The 25,085-nt window shown below is 38.3% G+C and overlaps 1 protein-coding gene across 1 annotated transcript in view; it reads right to left on the bottom strand.

Annotated features, from left to right (window-relative positions):
* Window positions 1–18,838, bottom strand: part of LOC107207949 (vitellogenin-1-like) — a 43,050-nt gene extending 24,212 nt beyond the window's left edge. Inside the window, exons 1-12 of the mRNA XM_033516462.1 lie at window positions 18,799–18,838; window positions 18,106–18,257; window positions 15,421–15,672; window positions 13,121–13,282; window positions 12,283–12,434; window positions 9,441–9,591; window positions 9,186–9,343; window positions 8,920–9,085; window positions 7,723–7,845; window positions 5,942–6,160; window positions 3,664–3,881; window positions 3,487–3,584 (exon numbers count right to left, since the gene is read on the bottom strand). Coding sequence (XP_033372353.1) covers window positions 3,487–3,584; window positions 3,664–3,881; window positions 5,942–6,160; window positions 7,723–7,845; window positions 8,920–9,085; window positions 9,186–9,343; window positions 9,441–9,591; window positions 12,283–12,434; window positions 13,121–13,282; window positions 15,421–15,672; window positions 18,106–18,257; window positions 18,799–18,838 — 1,891 coding nt within the window. The remainder of the gene's footprint in view (window positions 1–3,486; window positions 3,585–3,663; window positions 3,882–5,941; window positions 6,161–7,722; window positions 7,846–8,919; window positions 9,086–9,185; window positions 9,344–9,440; window positions 9,592–12,282; window positions 12,435–13,120; window positions 13,283–15,420; window positions 15,673–18,105; window positions 18,258–18,798) is intronic.
* Between the last annotated feature and the right edge of the window lie 6,247 nt (window positions 18,839–25,085).

Here is a 25,085-nt window from a genome sequence, read left to right as displayed (position 1 = left end):
CAGTCCCAATTCTCTTAGCCTTTCCTCACAGGAGAGGTGTTCAACCCATCTGATCATCTTGCTGGTCCTTCTTAAGAGTTGCTCCAACAGGTCCTTTGCTGAGGGCCCCAGAGCAGGATGCAGCCCTGCAGGTGGGGTCCCACAAGAACGGAGGAGAGGGGCAGCATTTCCCCCTTGTCCTGCTGGTCAGGCTTCTTTTGCTGCAGCCCAGGACAGGATTGGCTTTCAGGGCTGCAAGTGAACATGGCTGGCTCATGTCCAGGCTCTCCTTCTCAAGCACTCCGAGGGCTTCTTTTGATGATCTGTTTATTCCCCAGCCTGGATTGATATGGAGGGTGCCCACGTGCAGCATCTTGGGCTTGGTCTTGTTAAAACTCCTAAGATTCCCATGGGCCCACCTCTTGAGCTTCTCCAAGTATGGAAAATATGCCTATCCATATCATTTACATCCAGCCACACTCTGTAAAATCAGCTTATGAAATGCTTTTATGAGACATCATTTAAGGCACCTTGACAAAGGAGATGAGAAATGAAAACAGATTTGCCATCCTTTGCTAATAGTTCAGGGAAAGTGATACACATGTCCTATAAGTACAGATGGTGAGCTATAGATCTATAGATTTGTATCTCAAATGACTCAATTTAATGCATCTAGTTCAAAATGCTGTAACCCTTACATGAAATGCACCAATTATTAAATTACTGTTAACTATTGAGTGAACTTTGAGTGAATAATTTGTTTCTGTTTATTTCTCTGCTTAGATTTATCATCTATAATGTTCTTAGGCACAGGTAATCAGTGCAGAGCAGAGTCAGGAATTCCTCTTGGTCTTGGCACAGTTATATCCTGTCCTGTTTTATGAGTTAAACTAATCCCACTGCTTTTCTAAATTTCCTTGGGTTTCAAGAGGAACAACTCCTGCAATCAAGACACAGGTACTTATCCCACCCCACTTTTAGTAGCTAGTAATCTACTAAAAAAAAAAGAAAACAAAAAACAACAAAGTGGTGTCACACTGGTACATTACTAGGGTGCTGACAGGAAACCTGGAAATGTGAAGACTAGTTTTTCTCTGCATGAGCTTAGCCAGAGCATTTCCAGGTGTTTTGTGGACAGGACACTAAAACTGAGGCACAGTACTTTAACTGAATTTGTTAAAGCTATCTTTTATGTTCTTACCACAAAACCTGTTAGTTAAAAGGTCCATGGTACATCCTGATACTTAATGAGAAGTATTGCTTATAAATAATAAAATGATTGTATAGAATTCATTGACTTGAAAAGAGCAGCAATATTTTCCATACCTCAGGCATTACATAGTGCTAATGCTCCAGGAATATATTTGCCATTTCACTGTGAGAGTTTGATGACACCTTCATATATCTGATTAAATGCCTTGCCCCAAAGATGAGGGAAAGAAGACTTAGTGAGCAAAGGTATGTATAAACATTAGTACACATTTAATTATATGAATCTGAGCTTATTGAGAATCATATTCTAACAGCCCTCACACTGAGGAGAACCTGAGTCATCCCTTTGAGTTCAGTAGCAATGTAGAGCATGAAGCACTATTTGTGGTGGCCATGTGTGACAAATTCCAGATTAGAGGCAGATTCAGCTGACATTACTGCCTGTCATTAAAAATTCAGCATCTAGCACCACAAAGATCTGTGATGCTGAGGGCAGATTTTTTGTTTTTATCAAGGAAATAGGTACTGCATTACAGCCGTCACTATGGTAACTCCTCCAGAATGGACTCACAGAAACACATTTTACCTGTGGCTAGTGGAAACAAATTAAATTAGAAAGCTGGAGGATGGATCCTCTTCCCATACTAGTGTAGTAGGAGATTGACTTAATTTAGTTGAGTTATACAAGGCTAAGATTAGCATGCGTGGGAAAAAGATCATGTTTTTTATTCTTCAGGATGAGGAGCTACCTATCCATGGCAGTCAAATTACTGACAATGGTCTTCACCAGGAAGTAACAGCAATTCCCTGATGTACTGCATTTTCAGGCTACAGCCAAAATAAAATATTCCATTTCACATAGCCCCCTTCCAGCCCCCATCCCTCATACATATTGCACCCCTCTTTCTCGCAGTGTGAAAATTTAGCTGGCTTAATTTTAAAAGCAAAAATTAGAAGTCAAAATGAGTGCCTAAACCAAGAAACACATATCTTCACATTAACAGAAAAATGTATCTATCCCTGAATGTATCTAAAGTAGTACAAAAGTTCACACGGTGTATACTAGTGACTGTGTTTCTTTGGGCACTTGCTGTCTCCATCATTGAGGCAGCAAGCACTGCCTCATATATTGTATATATATATACGTATAGTATATTACTGTGATTCTTGCAGTATGTATTATATTCATTTCCATTATAGAGCACATTAAATGGTCAAGTAAAATCCATGAAACTGGGGCAAGACAATAATAAGATTTACAAAAGTCCTTCAAGTCACACCCTTCTCTCCAAAAAGGAGGCAGAAGTACTTGTACACTCAGCACTGTGGATTTCAGATGTTTCAGAGTCTCTTAATATTGATTACTTTGAAAAGAATCTTAACACATACCAGTGAACAACACAAGATGTAAAAACATCCAACTCCTGATAGATAAACAGCATGTGTAAGGGGACTGTGTTTGGAGCTATAATCTCTCTAGTCTGCCAGCTACATATGCCAAATCACTGAGGCTGTCATGGTCATTTACATAGGGGAGTTGCTTTAAAAAAATCTGAGAAAAATAACATACATGGAAAATAGCAAAAACTACAATGTGGGCCAGCAAGAACCTGTCTTCTAATCTGGTCCTTCCCTGCTTTAACTACATTTTTATGTGCAACTCTGATGTAACTGGCCAGTCTCCAGATACCATATGTGGGTCCACTCATTCTAGTAAAGAATCTTGGTAGGAAGATGCAAGAAAAATCTTTAGACAATAAACCTGACGTAGCTGCTCATGGGTGCAATGAATTGTCACATCTGAATGTTTTCAGAGTTTTCTGTTTCACTGGGCACAATTGTTGGGGTAAAGACTATTTAGCATCACATTTGAATGCAGAAGGAGCTGTAGGTGTTTAACACTGGTAGAAATTAATCCACTTCAGCAGTAATTTAGGTCCCTTCTGTTTGTTTGGTGCTGAACAATGGTATGAAATTGTTAAACACCACTGAGAATACAGCATTTGATACAGGAGCATGTGCCTCCCTGACTAATGAAAACAGAGGGTTATAGCCCCACAAGCCCTCTGGTAATTTCAGGCTGGCAGTGTACAATTCAAAACACAAAGGACCTAAATACTCTTCAGCTGCAGAGCCTGAGATTCCTATATTTTTTTTCACTGAAGATGAGAAAATACAGAGGAACAACATGCAGCCTAACAGCTGGCTAGGAGAATTAGGCTCTAATGCTGTACAATTCTTTTCTCCCACATATTCACCAACATATATTTCTCTACAAAATCTACTGGATCTCACCTTTAAAGACACTGAAGCGGAAAACCTTGCTGAACTGATATCCGGATTTGTCAAATTTGGGACTTAGTGCTCTGACAGCCATTCTGCAGGCAGAAGCCCTGAAAAGGTTCAGTGAGCACATTAACATTTCAATTAGCTTGCAACAAGTGTTTCTTCTAGGAAAGGAATTTCCCTTACACCACTTGAAGATCCGGAGCTGTGCTTCTACCCAGGGCCCTCAAGTGAGAGTAGATGAAACTTGCCACTTGCATGCTAGGTTCCCTCAGCACAGCATCAGCTAATGCCATCACGATTGGAAGTCCTGGCTTGGTTTCAAGCAACACGGCTGCAGCTAACATTCGGATTCGAGGCTGACATTTTTGATTCAGGAAAATCTCAAGGGTAATAGCCTGGACCTGAAAATAATAGAAAATAATACCTACTTTTACTGCATGTTTGAACATTTTGCTAACAACTACCCAACACCAGTGAATGACCTGTTTCATCACTAGCACAGTAAAAATTTGGATTATTTAATTATTATTCTTGCTTTCATAGTCTGAGGGCTGGAAGGGGCATTATGGTAATATAGACTGACTTCCTACACAATGAAAACCAAAGAACTTCACTGGATAACTTCACTTGTACACCACATCTTTTATCCCTTTTTGAGTGATCCCACTCTAGGTAAAAGAGATTTCATGAATTCTTTACATACCTGAGAAGAGATTTCAGAGATCACTTATCCCTATGCATAAAGGTACAACTTATTTCTAATAATGTGATCTTCTGGGGTACTTTCTGCTAAATATTAGAATAAAAATGAAACAAATAAAGCCCAATTTATTACCAGGAATCTCTATGCCATATAGGCAGTTTAAATCAAAATTTAATGCAATAAACATAATTTCCTTAGTAGTACTTGTGGTTGATGTATTTTCCCTCAGCAATATTCACTATCAAGACCAATTTTGTACTGGAACCTTTCCAGCTTCCAGGGGGGCACAGGAGCATTTGGCCCTAACTGTGGATGATGTGATGGTGGTTTCCAAATGTTCTGGCAAACCTTCTGCACATCCCTGTCCTGCCTGGGAGAGTGCACGTCCATGAGCTGAAATGAAGAATGACCCAGGAAACTTCAGCAAACTTTGGGAAAACCCTGACTGGTTTTATTAATTTGAATATGTTGATTATCAAATGCCAATGTAGAAGAGGTGACAAAGATGTAGCAGGCCTAAATGAGGCTTTTCAAACTAAACAATAAAAAAGGCCATGAATTAAGTGTGTTTGATCCAAATATGGGAGTGTACCTAGCTGCAAAACAGACATTAAACAGTTTTTTGAACAATGAAAAAAGTGGTCACAATCATTAACTTGCTTCAGATCAATTTTCTCCAAAGAAAATGCATAGAAAATCAAACTGAGTGGTCTGGGACACCAGTGGAAAGCCAGGCCAAAGAGCAATCAGAGATGCAGTGTTATTTTCAAACACCAAATTGGCTTTTTTTTTTTTTTCCACAGCAAAGATTGTAACTTCTACCTTTGCAATTCCCTCCCCTCCCTCCCCTGCATTTCCCTATCCAGCTCCTGCACTCTACTAAATTGTTTCTTTATTCTTCTGGTTAAAAGCATACCCTGGCACACTATTGTCTGTGGATCAATGTGTACACTCAAACTGGGAGGCACATGCAAGAAATGAGTATAATGGAAACACTGATACTGATTAGTAGGTGAATAGCTAATGAAAGCTTTTAGTGTACTTTTTATATTAAGAATTTACTTATATAAAACAAAAAATTTCAACATCAGGAAAAGAATCTTGAAAACCTTGAAAAGGTTTCGTTTTAAAAGCAGATTGCTTCAAAGTGAAAATGATTGTAAAGTGACGTCTGCAGTAGATGAGAGTATTCTGGTGTAGGCATTGTATGAGAGATCTAATAATTATCTCAGTCAGGGACAAAAGTCACATTTAGTAAATGCTCTGTTTATGACTTAAACCAGCACAATGTCTGTAAATTTGTAATTAGGATGCAAACCCTTGGTATCTATTTACAATGAAATGCGGTCTTGAATTACGATTAGATGTGACACTCAGTATTAAATGTCAGCTCTCTGAAAACCTTGTTTTGTGGTTCTCTCACATACCAAAGGTGAAGTATTACTAAACACATTTGGGTCAATAATTTAGTTTTCTGTCTAATGTCCTTGGAAATGAAATGTTTGCAATGGAAATACTGATTTGTCTCCAACAACAATGAATGTATCCTTTTAATGGGATTTTTTTGTGCAGTCTGAAATACCGGAGGTTAATGTCAAAAGAAATAAGACATGCTTACCAAGGAATAGCTTCGTATTTTTTTTAAAAAACATAATGTTTGAAAAAAAAAAGATCTGTTTTTCCCTCATCACCCATTATCTAGTAGCAGCCTTGTAAGTGGAAGTCACAAAGGCAAAGGAGGCAGATTTGTTTTCTTACCATTTTGGGGTCTTTGAGGCCTATGTTTTTTAGGGCCATCACAGCAGCTGCATGGACCCTGAGAGGCAAATCCGAGGCACCAGCTGCATATCCTGGCAAAAACTTCTTGATGTGCTTGATGCTGGCTGGATGTCCTACATTCCCAAGGGCTTTCAAAGCCAGGGAAATTTCTTCTGTGCTAGACTTGCTCAATGCCTCTCCTGCAAAGCCATGAAGAAGCTGAAAAATGAAAACAAATCTGTTGAGTTCAATTCCAGCTCTTATCTATATTCCATCCACCAGCCTGTTCTGGGTTTGACTTCATAATTTCAGTTTGTTCAATTCATTTATTTTAAATATTTTCAAATTCTTTTTTTTTTGCCTCATGAATAGAACATTTTATTCATAGAACAAGTATATCCAAGAAAGCTGCAATGGGCAGCTTCTTCAACACTATACCCTGAAGTTATCAAGTAAGATTTTTAAAGGAAAAAATAATGGCTAGGACCTTGTGCCCACTGCCTTTCAGGGTAAGTTGGGACCCTGAAATAATGCTGCTTGAGCATCCCTCTCTCTCTCATAGCTGAAGACAGGTGCAAAAATACAGATACAATTGCTTCAGACCCTAAAAAAGATCCCTGAAAATATGGCTAGTGGTGGTGCCCTTAACCAGCTAGGATAGTCTCTTTTCAGCATAGATTAATAGATGGAAAATGAGATCAGTGCCAAAAAATCAGCTCATTTTACAGCCTTCACTGTGAGCAACTGGATCACACTTCCATTAGTATGGCAAGATTAGAAGTAGTTGTCCAAAGGCTGAGTAAGAGCAAAGAACTAAATCCTAATAGATAAGAGTGTTAAATGATAACAAATGGCACTAAAAAAGAAATTGAGATCTTAGAGGATAATTTCAATACAGATTCTGTACTTTAAAATAACACATTTGAGATCCCTTGATGGTGCAGAAGCACTCTACTTGATATTACCAGCCCAATGAAGGGACACCTGAAATGCATTGAATCAGCCTAAGCAATAATTTGTCCTGGGAAAGAATTTTCATTGTCTGACACAGGGTTTCTCAGATTTAATTAGCTCAAGAGCAATGGTGGCAATTGTAACGCAGGAGATTATGTTGGGATGTTGGCCATGCCTGCATACTACAGGAAAAATTTCATGTCAGGCACACAGTGTATTTGTATCACCCTGCTCTCACTGGGGATGGTGGATTGATGGGTGCCAAAGACTAAACACACATTTCTCTTTCCCTCCCTGTTACTATCTGAGTGTTTGGCCCTTGTAAAACATGACATGCATTTTTAGAACTGGGAAATGCTATTTAATGACTACTCAAGTTGTTTGGAGGCCTGCTGATTAAAAGCAGTGCAGAACAGGGAGGGTGTTACTGCTGTTTTAACAGCCTTATAGCCTCTGTTGATGACAGGGCTTTGCTTCTGGCTGGGATACATTAATTCTGACAAAAACCTGGGCCTTTGTGTCAGTTAATTTATAAATATATGTAATACCTATATTTAAAGTATTTTTGAGTAATGTCACGGGACTTCACTAATAATTGGCAATAAAGCAATCAGAGATACTCAGCTGGAAAGTATTCTGAATTGTCTGCTTCTTCTTCTCACTCCCTTTTGTGTGCTAATCTAAAGATAAAAATGATGCATTTAACCAACTGAGATTTCTTTCCCCAGAGAAAACACTGTAGTGAAGCTAAATGCAGCTTTCTGAACAAGGAAGAAATGACTCAAGGCTTAATTTTTCTTTTAAATGATAACTAACAGGGTGGTTACCTGTAGACATTCGGAGCAGGAGTCTGATGAGGAGCACTGTTTGTGGCACAGTGACGCGTAGCTGAGGTGGCAAACCTTCCCAAGCACAGAGCTTGAGCGTGGACAGTGCTTCTTCACAATGAGCTGGGGAGAAGGCACTTGTTGGTTACTACCATTAATGAAGAGAAACATTACTGGAAAATATGCTTCTACTCAATGGAAGACAAAACCAGGCTTTTGATATCTATTTTTGTTGATGAATTTTCAGTTAATCTGTGGATAGTACTGCATTTGACAGTGTAATTGTAAAATGATTCAAAGTAACATCTGGAAGGCAGATTTGTTTCTTTTACAGTGTTTCAGATTTAAATTTGGCATAGCCTATAATCCAAAGGGAATAAATCACCCAGTTATGGAATGGAAAAATGCACATTATTGAAGAAATATTCATCATGCTTTATGATTGCCTCAGCTATAGGTACAATGAATTTAAGATTTGTTGTGTATGGACCTCACTACTTGGGCAGACAGGAATACTTTTTATAAACATAGGAGCTGACAGGAGGCACCAGCTCACTGGTTTCTTGTGTGGGAAGCAGAGCACCAGAACACAGTGACAGCTGGGCTGTCATGGCTTTCATTGAGGGTAAAACTCTAGTCTGAGGTTCATTGTTTCTGCCTAGGGTAGGCAGAGATAAGTTCTTGCATCTGAGACTGGAATTAAACCCTGCATATCCAGAAAAAATTGCAAAAATAATTAGACTTTCTCCTACTGGCCTTCACATTGACATAACTCCCTTGGTTTCGACAGATCTTCTCAAATTCATACCCTTCCTTCTAGGTCAAACAGGACAAATATTTGGATGTAACAAATATGTGTTTCTTGCTCCCTTGTCTTTGTAGGCATTCAGAGATGTAATCTGATGTAACTATAAAGTACATTTGGAAAAAGAGACTAGAAGCCACTGTTTGCAGCAATAACCTCTGTCCCTGAGAGGTATTTTAGTCTTTATTTCCTGTTTCATTCCAGACTCATTTTTGCCCTTTTGATTTGTATTCCCCTCCCCTTAAGACACTCAGGAAACAAAGCCTTTTCAGCCTTGCTAGAGGATATAAAACCTTTATCTTTTCAGAGACTTTGCTATCTTGTCAAAGGAATAAATACAACAGATGCTAGAACCAGCAAAGTATGATTTGAGAGTGTTTAGAGAATCCTACCGTTGCCTCCTCCATCACATCCCACGTTGGAGTGCTGGAGTGCAGAGCCACAAGCACTGTTTGAATCACTTCCCAGCTGCTGAGCTCCTGCCTTTCCATTTTATGCCGCAGGAACCTGAGAGCACGGTGACTGGCCACTGCAGGAATTATATCCAAAATGTGGCGCCTGTAATGGGAAAGGCAAGCAGCATTTTCCAAGTCTGCCTCTGAGCACAGGCATTCCAGAGGGTCTCCAGCAGAAGCAGCACCACCTTTATTGCCTGTACCTGTATGCTGGCCGATTGGAGAACTGCTTCCACACCGATTCGTAATTCTCCTCATTTGCTGCACGGAAGAGGTGCAGAAGCTTGAGAGCTTTTGCTGGTGCATCACTGGGAAGCTGCTCAGAGGTGGCTTCTACTAATTCTTGCAGGCTTTCCTCTATCTGCAGAAAGATGAAAATGCAGTAAGCTCACATGCACTATTTCCCACATGCAGAGATTTAAATCACCAACAAAGAGTGTCCAGCGGCTGGGCTTTACCTGATTTTCCACATCTTTTATTTTGAATAAGTGGACAGGAAGCTGAAGCAACTCGCTGCCAAACTGATACCGAAGAGACCCACGATTCTTATACTCTTTTGGTGGGACCTCTGCCCTCTGTTTCTGCACATCAGTCAAAGCAAATTTCTGCCTGCAATGGAGACCCCAGGAAGAAAACATCACAGGATGCAGGGTAAAAACAGCAACAAAAAAACCCCACCAGTAATTCTGCTTCCCCATATTGCAGTGCAACTACAAAAGGTTTTTTTATTGAGGGCAAAGATATTTACAGACACATTTGGACATGGTGCTCAGAACCATACTCTGAGAAGGTGTGCACTTTCACAGCAGGGCTCAGATCAGAGCCAGCCTTTGCCTTCCTTAGGCAATAACTTGGCTTGAGAATTTATGGAAGAAGAGGGAGGTGAGCAGCTGTGGCCTGAAGAATATCACAGGAAGCACCTGTTGTGTCTTAAGGAGTAAACTCTTTACTGTAGAAAAACAAAAATGGAAAACTTGCTCAGAAATAATCATTTAATTTAAACATTCTAAGAAGTCCATAAAAGCTGTCATGTGTCTGTGTCTCTCCTGGAAGTTTTAAATGGAATTGAAAATTTTTAGATACAAAAAGAAATGCTACAATCTTTTTACTTGAACTATTGCAACCTTCCCTCCCCTCCCCACCACCCCCCCCACCAACAGTTTTGTTTGGTAAGCTGAATATCCTGGGGACTACAAAAGAAGGTTCTCATGACACTTTAAATTGGATTTACCAAACAAAAAGGACCACATAAATTCAGGATTAGTCTTTGGAAAAGTGCTCAACCTTTTGAAAACTTTTTCAGAAACTACAAACCTTCATCATTTTTTATTAAGAATAATTCCAAAGAGAGACTGTCTTTGTAAATATTTGCTATCTTCTTACATTTTCAGCTAAAGAATGTAGCCTATCCTACCAATTATGTTTAAAATGGGTCATTTAGGACACTCTAATAAAGTTAGGCATTTGCACTGAACAACAGAAAACATTCCAAAAGCAATATTGCTGTACTACAGAGTCTCTCAAAATCTCTGTAGAAAATTGGTGTGTTTATTTTGGAATCTCTATGATCTTCTGTATCATTTTTATTCACTTCTTCCATATGGATTGTAGAGAACTGCTGCAGAAAAATAGCATATAACTGCTTTATAGACAAGCTGCTGGAATTTGAATAGAAACTGCTACAGAATCAGTAGAGATTTTTCTCTCAACATTTCATACAATATTATTGAGAGGGCATTTGGGTCAGAATGTATAACATCAGGTTCACTTTGCCAGCTTTAATTCTCCCTTTCAAATCATGCTGAATCTATTATGTCTTAATTTTCATTGTTTTGGGAAGAGATATATCTGCCTAGAATAGATAGGAAAATGCTGTATTCTGAAGAGAAGAGCAAATTAATGCTAAAGATTAAAAGGGTGAAACAGTAGTAAAACCTCTCTTGGCCTTAAAAGGTGCTGCAAGAGTCATATGCAGGTCTGAAAACTCAGCTCCAAGTACATTAAGGCCTTGATAGATAATTTTTTTCTAATAGAGAATACGCTGTGGAAATATCTTCTGAAGACTTGAGTAAGATAGTCACATCTTTCCAACTATCTTATATTTGTCCCCTTCAGCTGGGTAATGATAAAAATGCAGAGAAAATGGAAAAAATAAAGGTTCTACACTTCTGGGAGCTGAGAAAGACCTTACTGAAGACAATCTCTACAGGCTGCAGAAGGAGAATGTAAAGCATCCTAAATCCATTTCCCCCAGACTAATGCTGACTCACAAAAACCTGTAATTTCATGAAAGCACTGCAGTTGTCTCTATCTACACCTTGACTCCTTGACTGCATAAGACAGTAAAGCCACTTTTTTTTTTTTGTTTTGTTCAATTAGGCAAATTGAACGTGTTCATTATATATGTGAAGTTAATCAGTGAGTTACTGATACAAACTTTCTGATGTTGCTGTTTCCAAAACTGTCTATTATACCAATAGATCCTTGCAGAAGCTAACGGAGCAATAAAGATCACAGCACCTAGAGTGGGATTGAAGAATACCTTCTGCACTGTGACATTTATGCAAAAAGCCTCTCCCTTTAGTAGGGCACTACTAATTACAGAGTCCATAACTAAATAAATAACTGAAATTTTTTTCAATAAATTAATTTGATGAAAAAATTTTCAATACTGAAAGTTTGAGTGCTTGAGCTAGGGGCACAATTTCATAAACAAAGATATTCTTGTTTTGCCTCAAATTTCTGTAAGAAATATGAAAAATTTGCTGTGAAAAAGTAAATGCATTTAACATGCCTTTTGCCCAATTGTTTTGCAATAAAACCTGATTTCCTACCAAGAAACAGTTTTGATGGGAGATTTGCAAGCTGCCCATGGTATTTAGGAATCCAAAGTACTACCTAGGTTTCTTGTGAACTGGTCTCCAAGGATCTCTTACTGCATTATTATTTTCCAGGGAACTCTCTTTCCTGAGTAACTGTCTTTCAAAGTATTTTACTTCAAATATATTAGTTCACAATTTCTCAGATGGAATTACATTTGTTTTGGCTTTTATGGCATAAATCAAATATCCCTGAGAAATAAAATAGCCAAGTCCTGCCAAGTTTAGCTAACAAAATTTGGATAGTGATGTGCACGTTTCAGATTTACAACTAACAGCAAAGGTTGTTTTTACGAGCTGTTTGGGATTTTATGTAATTAAATACTGGCAAACAATAGGCTGTGGAAGTAAAGGATTTATTTCACTTACGGACCTTCACTCAGATTACCGAGTTGCTGAATTAATGGAATATATACAGTACCTTGCTTCTACGATAGCATTTCCTCCTGTTATCTCGTTGAAGGGTGCAAACTGGTGGATTTCCTCAACATCAGCTTGTGTAATTACAGCTTCACTACGTGTATATTTAATTTTGTAATTGTAAGTAGCAGTTGCACGGGAATTCTTGTTCCTCTTTATAATATAGAAAAGCAATGAAACAAAGAAAATAAAAAGTCATTGAGCTTTGAAATTCTTTGACTAGAGGCTATTACATCATGCACTTCAGCCCATTTGTTTTCCAGGGCTGTTTTGTTCATTGGCCTTAAGAGCAGTCACTGTGAATTCTGTGCACTCACTTCCATGGGAGAGGTCAGCCACACTGCCTGTCTCCATTACTTTTACTGCTAAGAAGTGTTAGCTGCTTTTTCCTTTTCCCAAATCTAAGTAATTGGTCATTCCCTCGAGAAGCAGACACATTTTCTGAGGAGAGCAGCTGCATAAACCATGCAATTTTTTATTTCAAAGACAGGATTATAATAAAATGCAGTGGTACCTGTCTTGAATAGCAGAAAATGGACATCATGACTATTTTTTTACTCAACAGAGTAGGTGAATTAACTCATGCTGATACTTAATGGTTTCCAAGCCAGCTAGTTTGAGCTAGCTCAAGTGTGCTTGCAGTACACGATAGTGTGCAGCCCAGACCTCTGCTGCTCTGTGAGATCATTTTCTTACAGAAAGAAAATATTGAAAACTGGATACAGCAGATCTGATTCTTCCCTCATTTTTAGTATTTTAAATGAAGAGATTGTTTGGATATCAAATGGTGTTCTGCATAAGAATATAAAATATATATACATAATACCACGCTGGTTTACCTGCTGGCAGGTCTTGCATGGATGAGTGTATGCTGAACCTGTGACAATTTGAACTTTCTCTTCACAGCTGTTCAGGTCCTTGGATTTGGTCACATAGACTAGGTTTGCTCTCTTGTTTTCCTGAATTGCATATGTTGTGTTACAAATACCTCCAATCCCAGCCTGGCAAAAATGGGAACAGGATCAGAGAAGTTCTCTATCACGCAAAGCTTAACTTCACCACATGAAAACTCTTGTTTAATTCTGCATTTTCAAAATTACCAATGGAAATGAATGCTTTATTTATCCTTATATTCCTCAGAAGCAAAATTGCAATGATCATTAATTTCATCTCTTCTTTACATGTAGAAGTTGTCAGTAAGCCAAATCAGAGTTACACCGAGGGAACTAAATCACCCTGAAGTTTCATTTGGAACCTCAGGAAAGGGGAGTAGCAATCTTCAGTTAAAACTGTTAATTATGAAATAGGATTTGAGGAATATTAATAAAAAGGTGTCAAAATAATTTGATCAGTCAGAATGAAGTCTTAACAGCAAAGTATTTCAAGGTTGGAGATGACATTCTGCCCTTAAAACTTGCTTTTACAGACAGCTTACAAAAAAGGCCTTGCAATATCAGGTGATCTGTCATAATGTGACCAGAAATAATTAAAAAGAATTTCAGGATAACAGTTTTGATTGTGGGTCTTCTTGAGTTCACCGTTTTAGCTGAGCTCTTCAATAATATTTTGAGCGTATACATTTATAAGAGCTTTTAAGTCTCCAGAGTCAGTGAGATTTTTGTAGAGGAAAAATGCTTGACTGCATTTTAGGAGGAAGAGCTGATTTTTTTATTATTGTTATTTATAGCATAGCTAGTGCAGAGACCAGCTCTGGGCTATGTGAGAGCAGTGAAATGGTCATGTGGTTTTTAGGAAGCAAGACGTACCCACTTCATCTTCAGCTTAACAGAATTCCCTGAGACACTGTGTCTTTGGAAAGGCTAGAAATAGGAGTTGCCCAAGCTTTCTGGAAGTCTTGTAATCTGCAAATACAGGTGTGGGTCTCTGCACACTGCAGGGTATGGTAGAGACATCCAGACTTTAAATGGGACAGTCCAGCCCAGAGAGTTCAGTGGGATGAAGAAGACTCCTGCCTAGCTGGACTTCATGGCTGTGTGCAGTTCAGCTAGCTCAGATACCCTGAACCCACAGGATGGGATGTACACTTCCCCAGGTTAGTCCTTTAAACCTCTCTGCAGCTCAGATTTTAGGACTAATAATATTTATCTTCCTTTGCAGAGTGACTCAAGATTGTCAAGCAAGGGTGCCAAAGCTCATTAATCAGTTGCTCTCTAAGAAAAGCAAAGAAAACGTGGGAATTATTCTAGGAGGTGAAGTCACATCTACTGCCTAGCAGTGAGAGTAGAACATATTGCTAACTGAATTAGAAAGAATTAAGATGTGAAACTAGATATGAGAAAATAGTGTTGCAGAATATCCAACAACACCCCCCAGATTTTTATGTGCAGCAAACAGTGTGAAAAAAATTAAATCACCTAGCTCCCTTCCCAGAAAGAACCCTACTTACATAAAAATAAATTTAAAATTATTAGAGTTACTCTGCTCTATAGTTTCAGTAAAAATAACATGAAAGTACAATAATTTCAGGTTTTTGCTGATCTCTGAGTTGAATGTAGTCTAATCAATGTAAATATGGTTTCACAAAAACTAAACACATTGCAATTTCTGTGGTGAATAGTAATATCAGAAGATTGACCTTGACTAATATATTAAAACTTGAAAAACAGTGAAAATTCCAACAGAGTATCAACTGCAACTGTCAAAACTGTTACAGTTACATTATGACATATATGCTATTTTCTTCCTAAAAGAGGAGCTAGAAGAGATTAAAGTATATATGATTGGTATAAAAAGTAAAATTACTGTTATTTTGACTTTAATATTAAACTATATTGTTAAGCTTGTACACTGTTGACGTTTTATGTGGGCTTCATCTTTCACAGTTTACTTTCTCTGGAATTACAAGCCAGGTTTTCTAAGGGTTTAATTCTGCAAATGTATTTTCTGAAATACTTTCATCAACCAGTTTAAAAGTATGCTCTTCTGTTGTCCTGTTTAAGTACATCTCCACCAAATGTTGTCCCATATGAAGCTTAATCATGATTTCCCAAGCTTATAAGCTTTCTTTCTTATAAGTGAAGTTTATGTCAAGGATGAATTCAGAAAATGCAGTAGAAGATTCTGAAGTGAAAGTTTATTTATTTACAAAGGCATCACAATGGCCAAACTCAAAACTCACCTCCTGTAAACTGTATGAATTCTGCGTCTTCTTTACGCTCAGCTCCAGCACATTCAAAATCCCTCTGTAGATGTTCAGACCATCATCTGAGACAGAATCAGGAGCCATAATGCTTCCAATGTGGCCATTGCTGTACTCAAACTTGATGGGGCTACTGAGCTGCCCAGTCAGGACCTGGCTCAGTTTCAGTGATCGGGAGAATGAGCTCGTGGGCCAGACACCATTGTACTCCGCGGCCTCGATCGAGTGGATCTACAACAAAGGGGGAATAAAATGCCTCTATAAGTCTTTTTTCCCCAGTTAATTTTTTTCCAATACACATAAGCATCTAGAGCTTTAACCACATCAAAGCTACACTTTTAAATAACACAAAGCCTCTTCAAAGGGAGAACTTTGTCATTTAACACCACTAGTGTCGATGCACGTATTTCTGTATATAAAAGGAAAGAGAAGACTGCAAATGGCTGATATTTCCACAGCCATTGCACTGTTCTGTTTCATAGACAATCCATATTGCCAAAGGCTGACTTGTGCAATGAAATGAGCCAGACAAGAGCCACATGAAGCAGGTTGCTACCCAAAAGTAGCATGGAAGATCTGCAGGAAATTGCAGGAGAAAGTTAATGTTGCATAAAGCATCATTAACTCCTGTTGTGAACTCTGTCATTTCCCTTGCTGGGGTCACAGAGCGTAGGCAGCAATCTGAAACTAATAAACACATGGCCTCTGGGCCATCCAGACACACAGAATTAGTTTGAGCAGTGGACAGCAGATTACAGAAATTGTCCTTCCCTACATGTTTTGCTGTGAAACCAAAGGCTGAGGCACTGGCTCCAACCCCACTCTGCGCTTCATGCTCCAGCCTCAACCTGGGGCACATCCAAACAAGTAGAAAGTTGTGCTAAACTATGCATAACTTGAATAATTCTTACCCTATGGGAATGGGCATGTTTAGCTTAGCTTCTCAGAGGACCCTTCCCTTCTATATATTTTGACAACTTAAAGAGACTTTTCTCTGACACCTCAGGCTGGCGATGTGGTGCAAGACACAGATTAATTTCTCAAAAAGCCACACAAACTAAATCCTCATACAGAAAATCACTGGAGACTGCACTTTCATATTTATTTTTGTTATTGTTGGTGGAGATTACTGCCAACCCCAGCAACTGAAGCTTACAGGCAAGGCTGTTAGAGAGTAAATCCCTCATGCTGCCTCTTGGACATGCTTCTGGCATATTGCATACAGGCAGGTTTGGGAGTGCTCTGCAGGGTCAGGGCGAGGTAGCTTTCCCCAGCCCTTGGGGCCCAGGCAGGACTTAGGCTGTCTGCTTGGTTTTGAACACAGCTGGCAATTCTTACTTGTAGGTTTGTGATGAAAAAATTGTCAGCTGGAAACTGCCCAGGGAACACAGCTTTTTATTTGGGTTGAATGTGAACTAGTAGGCTGCAGATGAAAGTTTAATTCCCTGAACCATCCCTCCAAACTGTCTAATTTAAATATAACAGCAGCAAAATAAACTTTTCCCAGAGAAGAAGGGAATAAATGTACTATTACCTTTAGCTTAGAACTTGCCCAAAAAGTTGTGCTTTTTTTTCTTTTTCTCCTTTTCTTGCCTGAAATTAATTCTGAAATGGAAACTTTTCACAAATGCAGTAACATTGGTAAAATGATGTTAGAAGGTTTTAGAGAACAGGAGTCAATTTTTGGTGAAGACTCACCCTGGCACACCAAGAGCTGTTTAGGCAGGAATGAAGGAGGATCTGGGATAAGGACTAGGCTACTTCTGCCTCTTTTCTGGCAGGGAAGATTTCTACTCAACACTGCAGATGCGTGACTCTTATTTCCTTGACTATTTTTGTTTTGAAATCCATGCCCTTAAAAATGTCATGGAAAAGCAATATTTCCTGTCTAGGTCTATAATAATTTGAACCTAACAAAAACACTTAGCAACAGCAGGCTAATTCAGGCTGGAAGGCTACATTACAAACATTAATCAGACAGTTACCAGTCTTTTTAATCAGAAAAGTTTTCAATATGCTAAATTAAAGCTTTTAAAAATATCATTTTTCTTCTGCGTAACACAAGACTAAATGGAGTTTGTGTAAAGCAGTTGAGGTGTGCACTTCTATATACTCATTATAAGTGGGTATAGGCTCCTGTTAAAGGCAAAAGTGTATTTCACACAATCAAACCCCTCAGTAATTACTCAGCAAGCAGTAAAAATATACAACTGAGGATGACAAAGAATGTCACTCAGGACCCTTCAGAAAAAAGAAAGATGACATTAATTTTGCTAAATATTGAATCATTCAACTACTGTCACATGTTTTATTGCTTTTTGTCTGCTGGTTATGAAATCAGTTGATTAAATAATCCTAGGTTGTACAGTTTGAAACAATTGGATTGATCCAGTAATAAATTATTGTGCATTTCAAATTACATTCCATTGTCTCCCTGACCACAAAGCAGAAGAAATCCTTCAAACTCAAGGTTGGCTTGAGCTGAGAATTACCTTGCAAAGTGCAAATAGAATTTAGGGCACTGTATAAAAAATAACAGCGTTAGTTACATTATCCCTGAGTAAGCACAACACACAATGAAACTTAATTACTTTACAAAAGCTTAAAAAAAAAAAGCTAAGTATGATGAGAAGTTTACCTTTCAAATTGAATACATTTTCTTACCCTAATAAGACAAAGTTTTGGCCCAATACCACTAATTTCCACTTTACTTTTTATTCTTATTCCAGCTCTTGCAAGTCCTTTCTCTGGAAGTCCACTGAGAAGCGTGGTTTCATAATCAAATGTATAAACCTTGCTTTCACTGAAATCAGGTTCTGCAAAGAAAAGGTTCCCATAAAACATTTTACAGAATATACAGAACATATTAAAGTACCTGCATTATAATGTATGGAACGAAAAAAACCCAATTTTTTTCATTTTTGCATTGTACCTGAACGAAATTAGGTGTTGTAAATCCATACTAAACATTGATATACTTTTTAGATTCTGTTTTTAATTTCACTCATTATAATTATATTAGTTGATAGGAAAATTACTTACGGTAATTAAGATGCTGGCTCCCTGAAAGAGAAGAAAAAAATAGAGGAATGAAATGACAAAGAAAAAAAAACAACCCCAAAATGTTAATGTATTGTAGTATAAAATCATCTGGCACATATAGCATAACCCTTTCTAATTAACTGTATTTCTATTTCAGCACCAGCCAAACACCTTTTTTTTTCTTTAAACAACAAAAGAAGTAATAAAATAATTTTTTCTACAACATGTCTGTGAGTGAACTTATGTTTAGATTCTGAAGCCTTTTCCTGAATATACAATTTTTAATTCATCAAAGCAGATAAGTTAGATACTTACCCACCAGGGTTAAAACCAGGGCTAATATCAAGCCCCTCATGATGGGGATAAAGTAAAGGTGAATGTGATGGGTTCCTCTTTTATAAAGGCATGTGATATCACATGTTTCTTTTGGCACATTGGTTTGACAAATAAGTGTATTCACGAATGCATATTGATCAATCAAAAAATAAACATTTCTGAGGTCACAAATGCTGACAACTTCAAATCACCTCATGATTTCAGCTACCTTACTTTCCATATAGTTCACCATGTTTGTGAGCCCTGTGAAATTCTGCAGGACACCTTGGCAGGCATATGCTAGAAAAGAGATTTAATTTTCAAAATATCCTGCTTGCTATTCCCCCTCATTTCTCTACATTTTATTTATACAGTAAAAAATCCTAAAATTTAAATTATTCAACTATAGTTCCTCCATCATAACTGAAATAATTTATCTATCTTTCTTCCAGTCATGTCTTTAATCTTTTGATATTTTACTCTTCATAGTGGTCACTGCTTTGGAGACAAACCCTCCAAGAGTTTCACATTGAGACTCTACTTTTAGAGGAGAATTTGTGGTTGATTATACAGATTTAGGCTTGAGACACCTTACAGCTCATAGGCATGCAATGAGAAACTGCCCTTCCATGGTATCTACCATGCCTGTCTTTGCAAGCCTATCTTGTTACCCACACCTGGAAAGATGTAACTTGTCAGTATGACCATCACATTAGACTATGGCTAAGAGTGAAAGCTCCCTATGAAAACAGGAGGGAAATTAAACTCTTTGTTTATAAGGAGAATCTAATAAGAAGTGAGTTACATTTTCAACAGGACCTCAGTGAGTTGGGAGCATTGGGAGCTTCTCAGTAGATTCTCATGGGGCTTTTGCTGCTGTCACTCTTGGGGAAATATATCCAGCATTTCCCACTTGTAGCAATAACATTTAGATCAATCCTTAGCAAAACTGTGTCAGGAGGGAGTTTGCTCCTTGACTTCAGTTATATGTACTTTTTTTGCAAGTATTTAACATTTACTTTGAATTTAAGCTCGTCTTTTGTTCAAATGATAAATTAAATATCATGTAAAAAACCACCTGCGTACAAAGGTTACTGAGGGGGCAGGAAGGAGAGCTCAGGAATGCATACCTGCTATTTCCACGAGGCTGTGGAAGGTGCAACACAGCAAATACTGCACTAAGTCAGGCACCCAGACTTTATCCTCCAGGAGGGGAACAAGGATTTTTCTGCTGGTGTTGTTTGTCAGGCAGGAGAAGGGCAAAACCTAAATCCAGGTCCTGAAGTCTTCCCCTTCAGGCCCCATCAAGCAGTCCTTTCCATTGTTGCTTCATTTACTGGGAACGATGCCACCAGACTGAGGAATAGCCAAGTTCATCATTGTGGTGCCAGGACACCTGAGCTGGAGTCAGGGATGCAGTTGCATGGTCCTTCTACCCCATCATTGCTCCACCAGGAGTCAAATAAGGGCTCCCTTGCTTGGGGTCCTGCACTACCAAGACGTCCTGAAATCCTGAGGATTTTAATATCACAGCTTTCCTTCATGGAGGGAGCGACACAGAATTACATGAGTAGTCAGACCTTCCCTGAAATGAAACCTGTCCAGTAAAATATTTAAATATAGTAGATATATGAACCATTAAAAGAGATTAATAATTGCATCTTTGGTTCAGTGTGAGCTCAGGTGGTGAAAAATTGAGTGCACACAGATTTTCCTTGATGTGTTCTCCTAGGGTGCTAAGTGCTGTGAGCTATGACAAGATAGACCATGTTTGTGAGCCCTGTGAAATTCAGCAGCGCACCTTGGTGCTGTGAGATGTAGTCAGAAATTCCTTACAAACAGTTACATTTTTTGCAGCCAGAATGGAAGTAAATGCACAGCAGCAAAGCAATACTGTTGGTGATAACATGCAAAACTCCTGCTTCGATCACCCTGCTTTTATGACACTGCTCATCAGTGCCACAGCTTGACCTCTGCAGTAATATTGTGCTATCTTATTGAGCTCAACTAGCTCCATTCCACTGGGCAGAATGTAGAAGATAAAGTTTTTATTATATACAGAACTGTGTGAGAAAGAATATTTATTTAAACATTGTTATTAATAGCTCATTGAAATACTGTGTGAGGGACACATAAATATTAAAACAGAACTATAGCATTTTTCAAGTTTAATAAAAGGTTTTATAATTAAGGTGTAACACAAATAAATATCTCCTAAATGGGTAGTGAAAATACTGCAATTCTTTTTTCTAATGAATCACACTGAATCTAAGCTTACAATCTGCATGTGGATACCTGATTGCTAAAATAACAACTGTAATAATTAAGATGGTTCGAGCTGCCATTTTCTCTTCATTTGCAGCATGTACTCTCCCTTTTTAACAGCTCCACTCTACCCAGGCTTGTTTTCTTGGGCGAGAAAAGAAAGTGATCTCAGAATTGTTGTACCCATTATTACTTTAAAGGAACTGCTGAATAAATGCAGTAAGTAGAGAGGAGACACAGCTAGAGTCTGAGGGTCACAGCACTGAGCTCTAATCCTTCCTTCAAAGTAGACACATCATTCCAGCTGGTTCTGAGGGAATAAACAGGAGATCTATCACTTTAAGGAAATGATAAAAGGAGAAAAGGTAAGAGCCACACTTTTTAAAGGCAATACAATTTTTCTTAAACATTCAACAGGTCATGTGAGTGAGCAAGAAAACACATGAAAAGTATATAATCCACAATGAAACAGGCCCTCCACAAACAATTTCCAAGTACCTAATTTGGTTGCAGAGGTTGAAATTTAATATGGGCAGAGGCTTTATACATAGCCTGTATATTTTCCTTTTTTTCTTCTTTTAGGTGCAAAAAATGAAGAAAAGGAATTGTTAAAAAGCAGTGGGAAATATCTTGGGACTTTTTTCTTTTAAAGAAGAAAATATATGGTGTTGAGTGCTACAAAGAACGGGATGGCTGTATAAGGAGTGCAGTAAGAGGAGGTAGACTGCTTTGAATTTACAGGGCACTTGCACCATAAATGAAACATGAATACAGCCTAATTAACCTGATTAGAGCTATTGCTTCTACACAGCAATTGTCTTTGCATAACACATTCTGCTTGAGTAACAGAGTCCTATTATCTGCTGTTGTACTGCCACTGATAGCTCTGCACTCTCCTTGTTCTGTACTCACATTGCTGAATTATGGTGCAGTGATGCCATTTCCATCCTGCTAATGTATAGCCTAATGACAAAGCAGAGATTAGCCAAACAGCTCCCAAGCAACCATAGCAGGTTAAAATAGATATAACCAGTTGGCTAGGTGAAGAGATTTTTAGCTTTCAGTTTTCCTCATTTCAAAAGATTTTTAAAAAGAAGCTTCACACCTACTTCATATTTAACATTCGCTCCTTGAATTTTTTGTTCAAAACATTCAGCATTTGTAAGTCTGGCATAGCTTCCAAGATAATGTTTGGTATTCTCTCCAGAGACATCATCTAATGAATAAGAATGTGTTCTAGGTTGGGCTAAATTGCCATATGCTGGTTCTAGTACATTCACAAAGGGATTTTTTTCCATTAGATTTCTTTAAAAGAGGTTTTTGGTTTTTTTGACTGTTATCCCAATTTGATGCTGGCACACCACCAATAGATTGATAACTGTGCAAATTGGTTAGAAAGACTGAAAACTAAAACAGGTAGAAAATGTTATTACGTATTTTCTAACTTTTGATGTATGCATGGTTTGAAAGATACTATTGGCCTAGATTTATAGAATAGCTGTAGAATTTTATTTTGATAAATTTGCTTTTTGCTAAGATATGCTGCTAAGATAAAACCACATTTTGGTGCATTTTGTGAAGAAGTTGGTGGGACTCCTCCTAAGGCCAAGCGTGCACTGCCTGTCATTTCCAGATAAAAGAATGAAACTGAAAAAGAGGAGTGTGGAATCTAAAACAGATTGTTTTGATACAACTTAGTTTTACTAAGAAGCTCAAAGGTTTTTATTTGTATTCAAATATGGAAAACACATTCTGAAGCCTGACAGTCCACCAGCATTGATGACAGCCATCATTGGCTCATCAGCCAGCATACTGATTCAGTGGCTTCAGGATTTCCCCCCTTCCCCTTCCAGGATATACTGTTTCCCAAGTCATTCAGGAGGGTTAAATGTTAGACAACTTGCATCTGAGGTTTGAGTCACGTCATATTTGAGGACTGGTGTTTGCTATGTAATTCCATTGCACTAGAAGATAACTAATAAGTTTATCTTAACCCTTAGACTTCATGGTCAGAGTGATTAGGTCCTGAGGGGTTGGTGCTGACAGGAAATCGGGTAGCCCTGAAATTTAGCCGTGTCAGGAGTCCAGCTCAGTCCCTTTGGGGTGAAATGGTGATGGCCAGCCAGGACACAGAGAGCTCTGTGCCCTGCACCCACAGGCTTGCTCAGCAGGCTGAGGTGCTGCAAGCCTGGCTGTGGGTGTCGTGGCTGGTAACTTCTCTGAAGGGAAAATACTTGTGAAATGTTTATTGTGGTGAACTGTGACTGTATATACAGTGTGAGCACTGCTGCAGGGAGGTGAGGAGAACCCAGAGCACCCCATGTGCTCAGGATGGAAAGCAGGAAGAGGGAGAACACCCAGTTTAGCTGACCCAGCATCACAACCCTTTTTCAGGGTCCTGTGAACACACAAAACAGCTGCCACTTCAGAAAACAACCCATGACCCTCTGCCATACTGCATGAGGATGCCTTCCTATCCCTGGAGGAACAATGCCCAAGTAAGTGGTGGAGGCATTTTAAAAAGAAGAAAATTCTCGAGGCTTTCTTTTTTCTTTTCAACAGCCCAAGCTTATTCCACTGCAAAACCCCATATTCTCCTAAGAAAGGAATTTGCCATACTGTTTTTCATTTTCAAAGTGTGGAGATGTAAAAATATACGATTTCTTAAAATTGTTACTTATATTGTGGTTCCACTCAAAATGTGGAAAATTTTTTTAAGAATGAAGGGGAAAACATTGTTTTTTTTCTTAAAAGTCAATGTTGTGTGGTATAATGATGATTTTGTTTTTTGCTTCATGAGCCTTCATCTTAGTAACATATTCCTTTGTATCACAGAACCAGTGCAAGAGCAGGATGGGTCTGGATCATCCCTTTCCAGTGCCAGAGTAACAGACAGGTTTATGGTGTCAGGAGGAAGCTGGGTATGAATTTTCTCTCAGTAGGGAATATATGAGGTGAGCAATACGTTAGTTTCACAGCACGGGGTCACTGTGACATTAGGTCATGGGTCAGATAAGATAAGCTGTGTATTATTCCTAAGGAAGGAGCAGATAATATCCAGCCAGTTCAAACAACAGGCATTGACTTTACCCTCACAAAATAGGTAAAAAAAGCAAAATCACCTACTGGTACTTAATGAATGACCATGACTTCCAAAGTATAAAAGGCCTAATCATATACAAATAAGAACACATTTTGTTTTAAAGTTAATGTGAAAGTTATTCAGTGATAAATTGGCCACCATGTTACATCAGTTTAAAAGAAAGTTGCTACATGGTTATTCCCACAACAATATGTATTACTCATCACAATATTTTCTTTAAAAGACAGTTACAGATAAAATATTAAATGGAGCACTGATATTCATACCTGCTTATCAAGGACTGCAGCACTATGGTTCAGCATTACCCATAAAAATCAGAGGGTAAACTAACTCTTGAACACACCTTGGGCTAAGACCATGAAGATTTAATTTAATCCCCCTAGTATAAAAAATTAAGGCTGAACAAATTTGTATAGCCAGGAGAAATCAGATCTGGATGCAGATCCAGGCCCGCTGTCTCATGCACTTACAGAACTGCATTTTCTCCCATCTTGCAGAAAATCTCTTATCCATTTGTCTGGGAACAATTCTTACATGATAAAGACCATCTTTTCCTGCAAGAAGAACATATATCACTAAAATTTTATTCTCCAGTGTGGTATGTGCAGCCTTCATGTGTAAATACCCAAATTCTATTTTCAAGACTTTTAAATATAAGAATTAGAAAAATTTAAAGGCAGGCCCTGCTCTCTACTCTCTGTACCCTGCACTGAAGTTAATGATATCTGTTCATGGAGTTTAATTGGAGTTATATCTAGTGTATGTTGACACTAATTTGCTTATTTAGAATTTACTGTAGCTTCAGTGCAAACACTCAAGGAGTAAAACTGTTCTCAGTATGAATAGGGCTTGAAAATCTGGTCATGCATAGGTACCTCTCAGAACATTAAAAATGCTATATGATAACTTTATTTAAGAA

This window comes from Parus major, chromosome 8 (genome assembly GCF_001522545.3).
Source record: "Parus major isolate Abel chromosome 8, Parus_major1.1, whole genome shotgun sequence".
In the NCBI taxonomy this organism is placed as follows: Eukaryota; Metazoa; Chordata; class Aves; order Passeriformes; family Paridae; genus Parus; species Parus major.
Note: the sequence above shows the minus strand (reverse complement) of the source record. Positions and strands in the feature narration are given on the sequence as shown.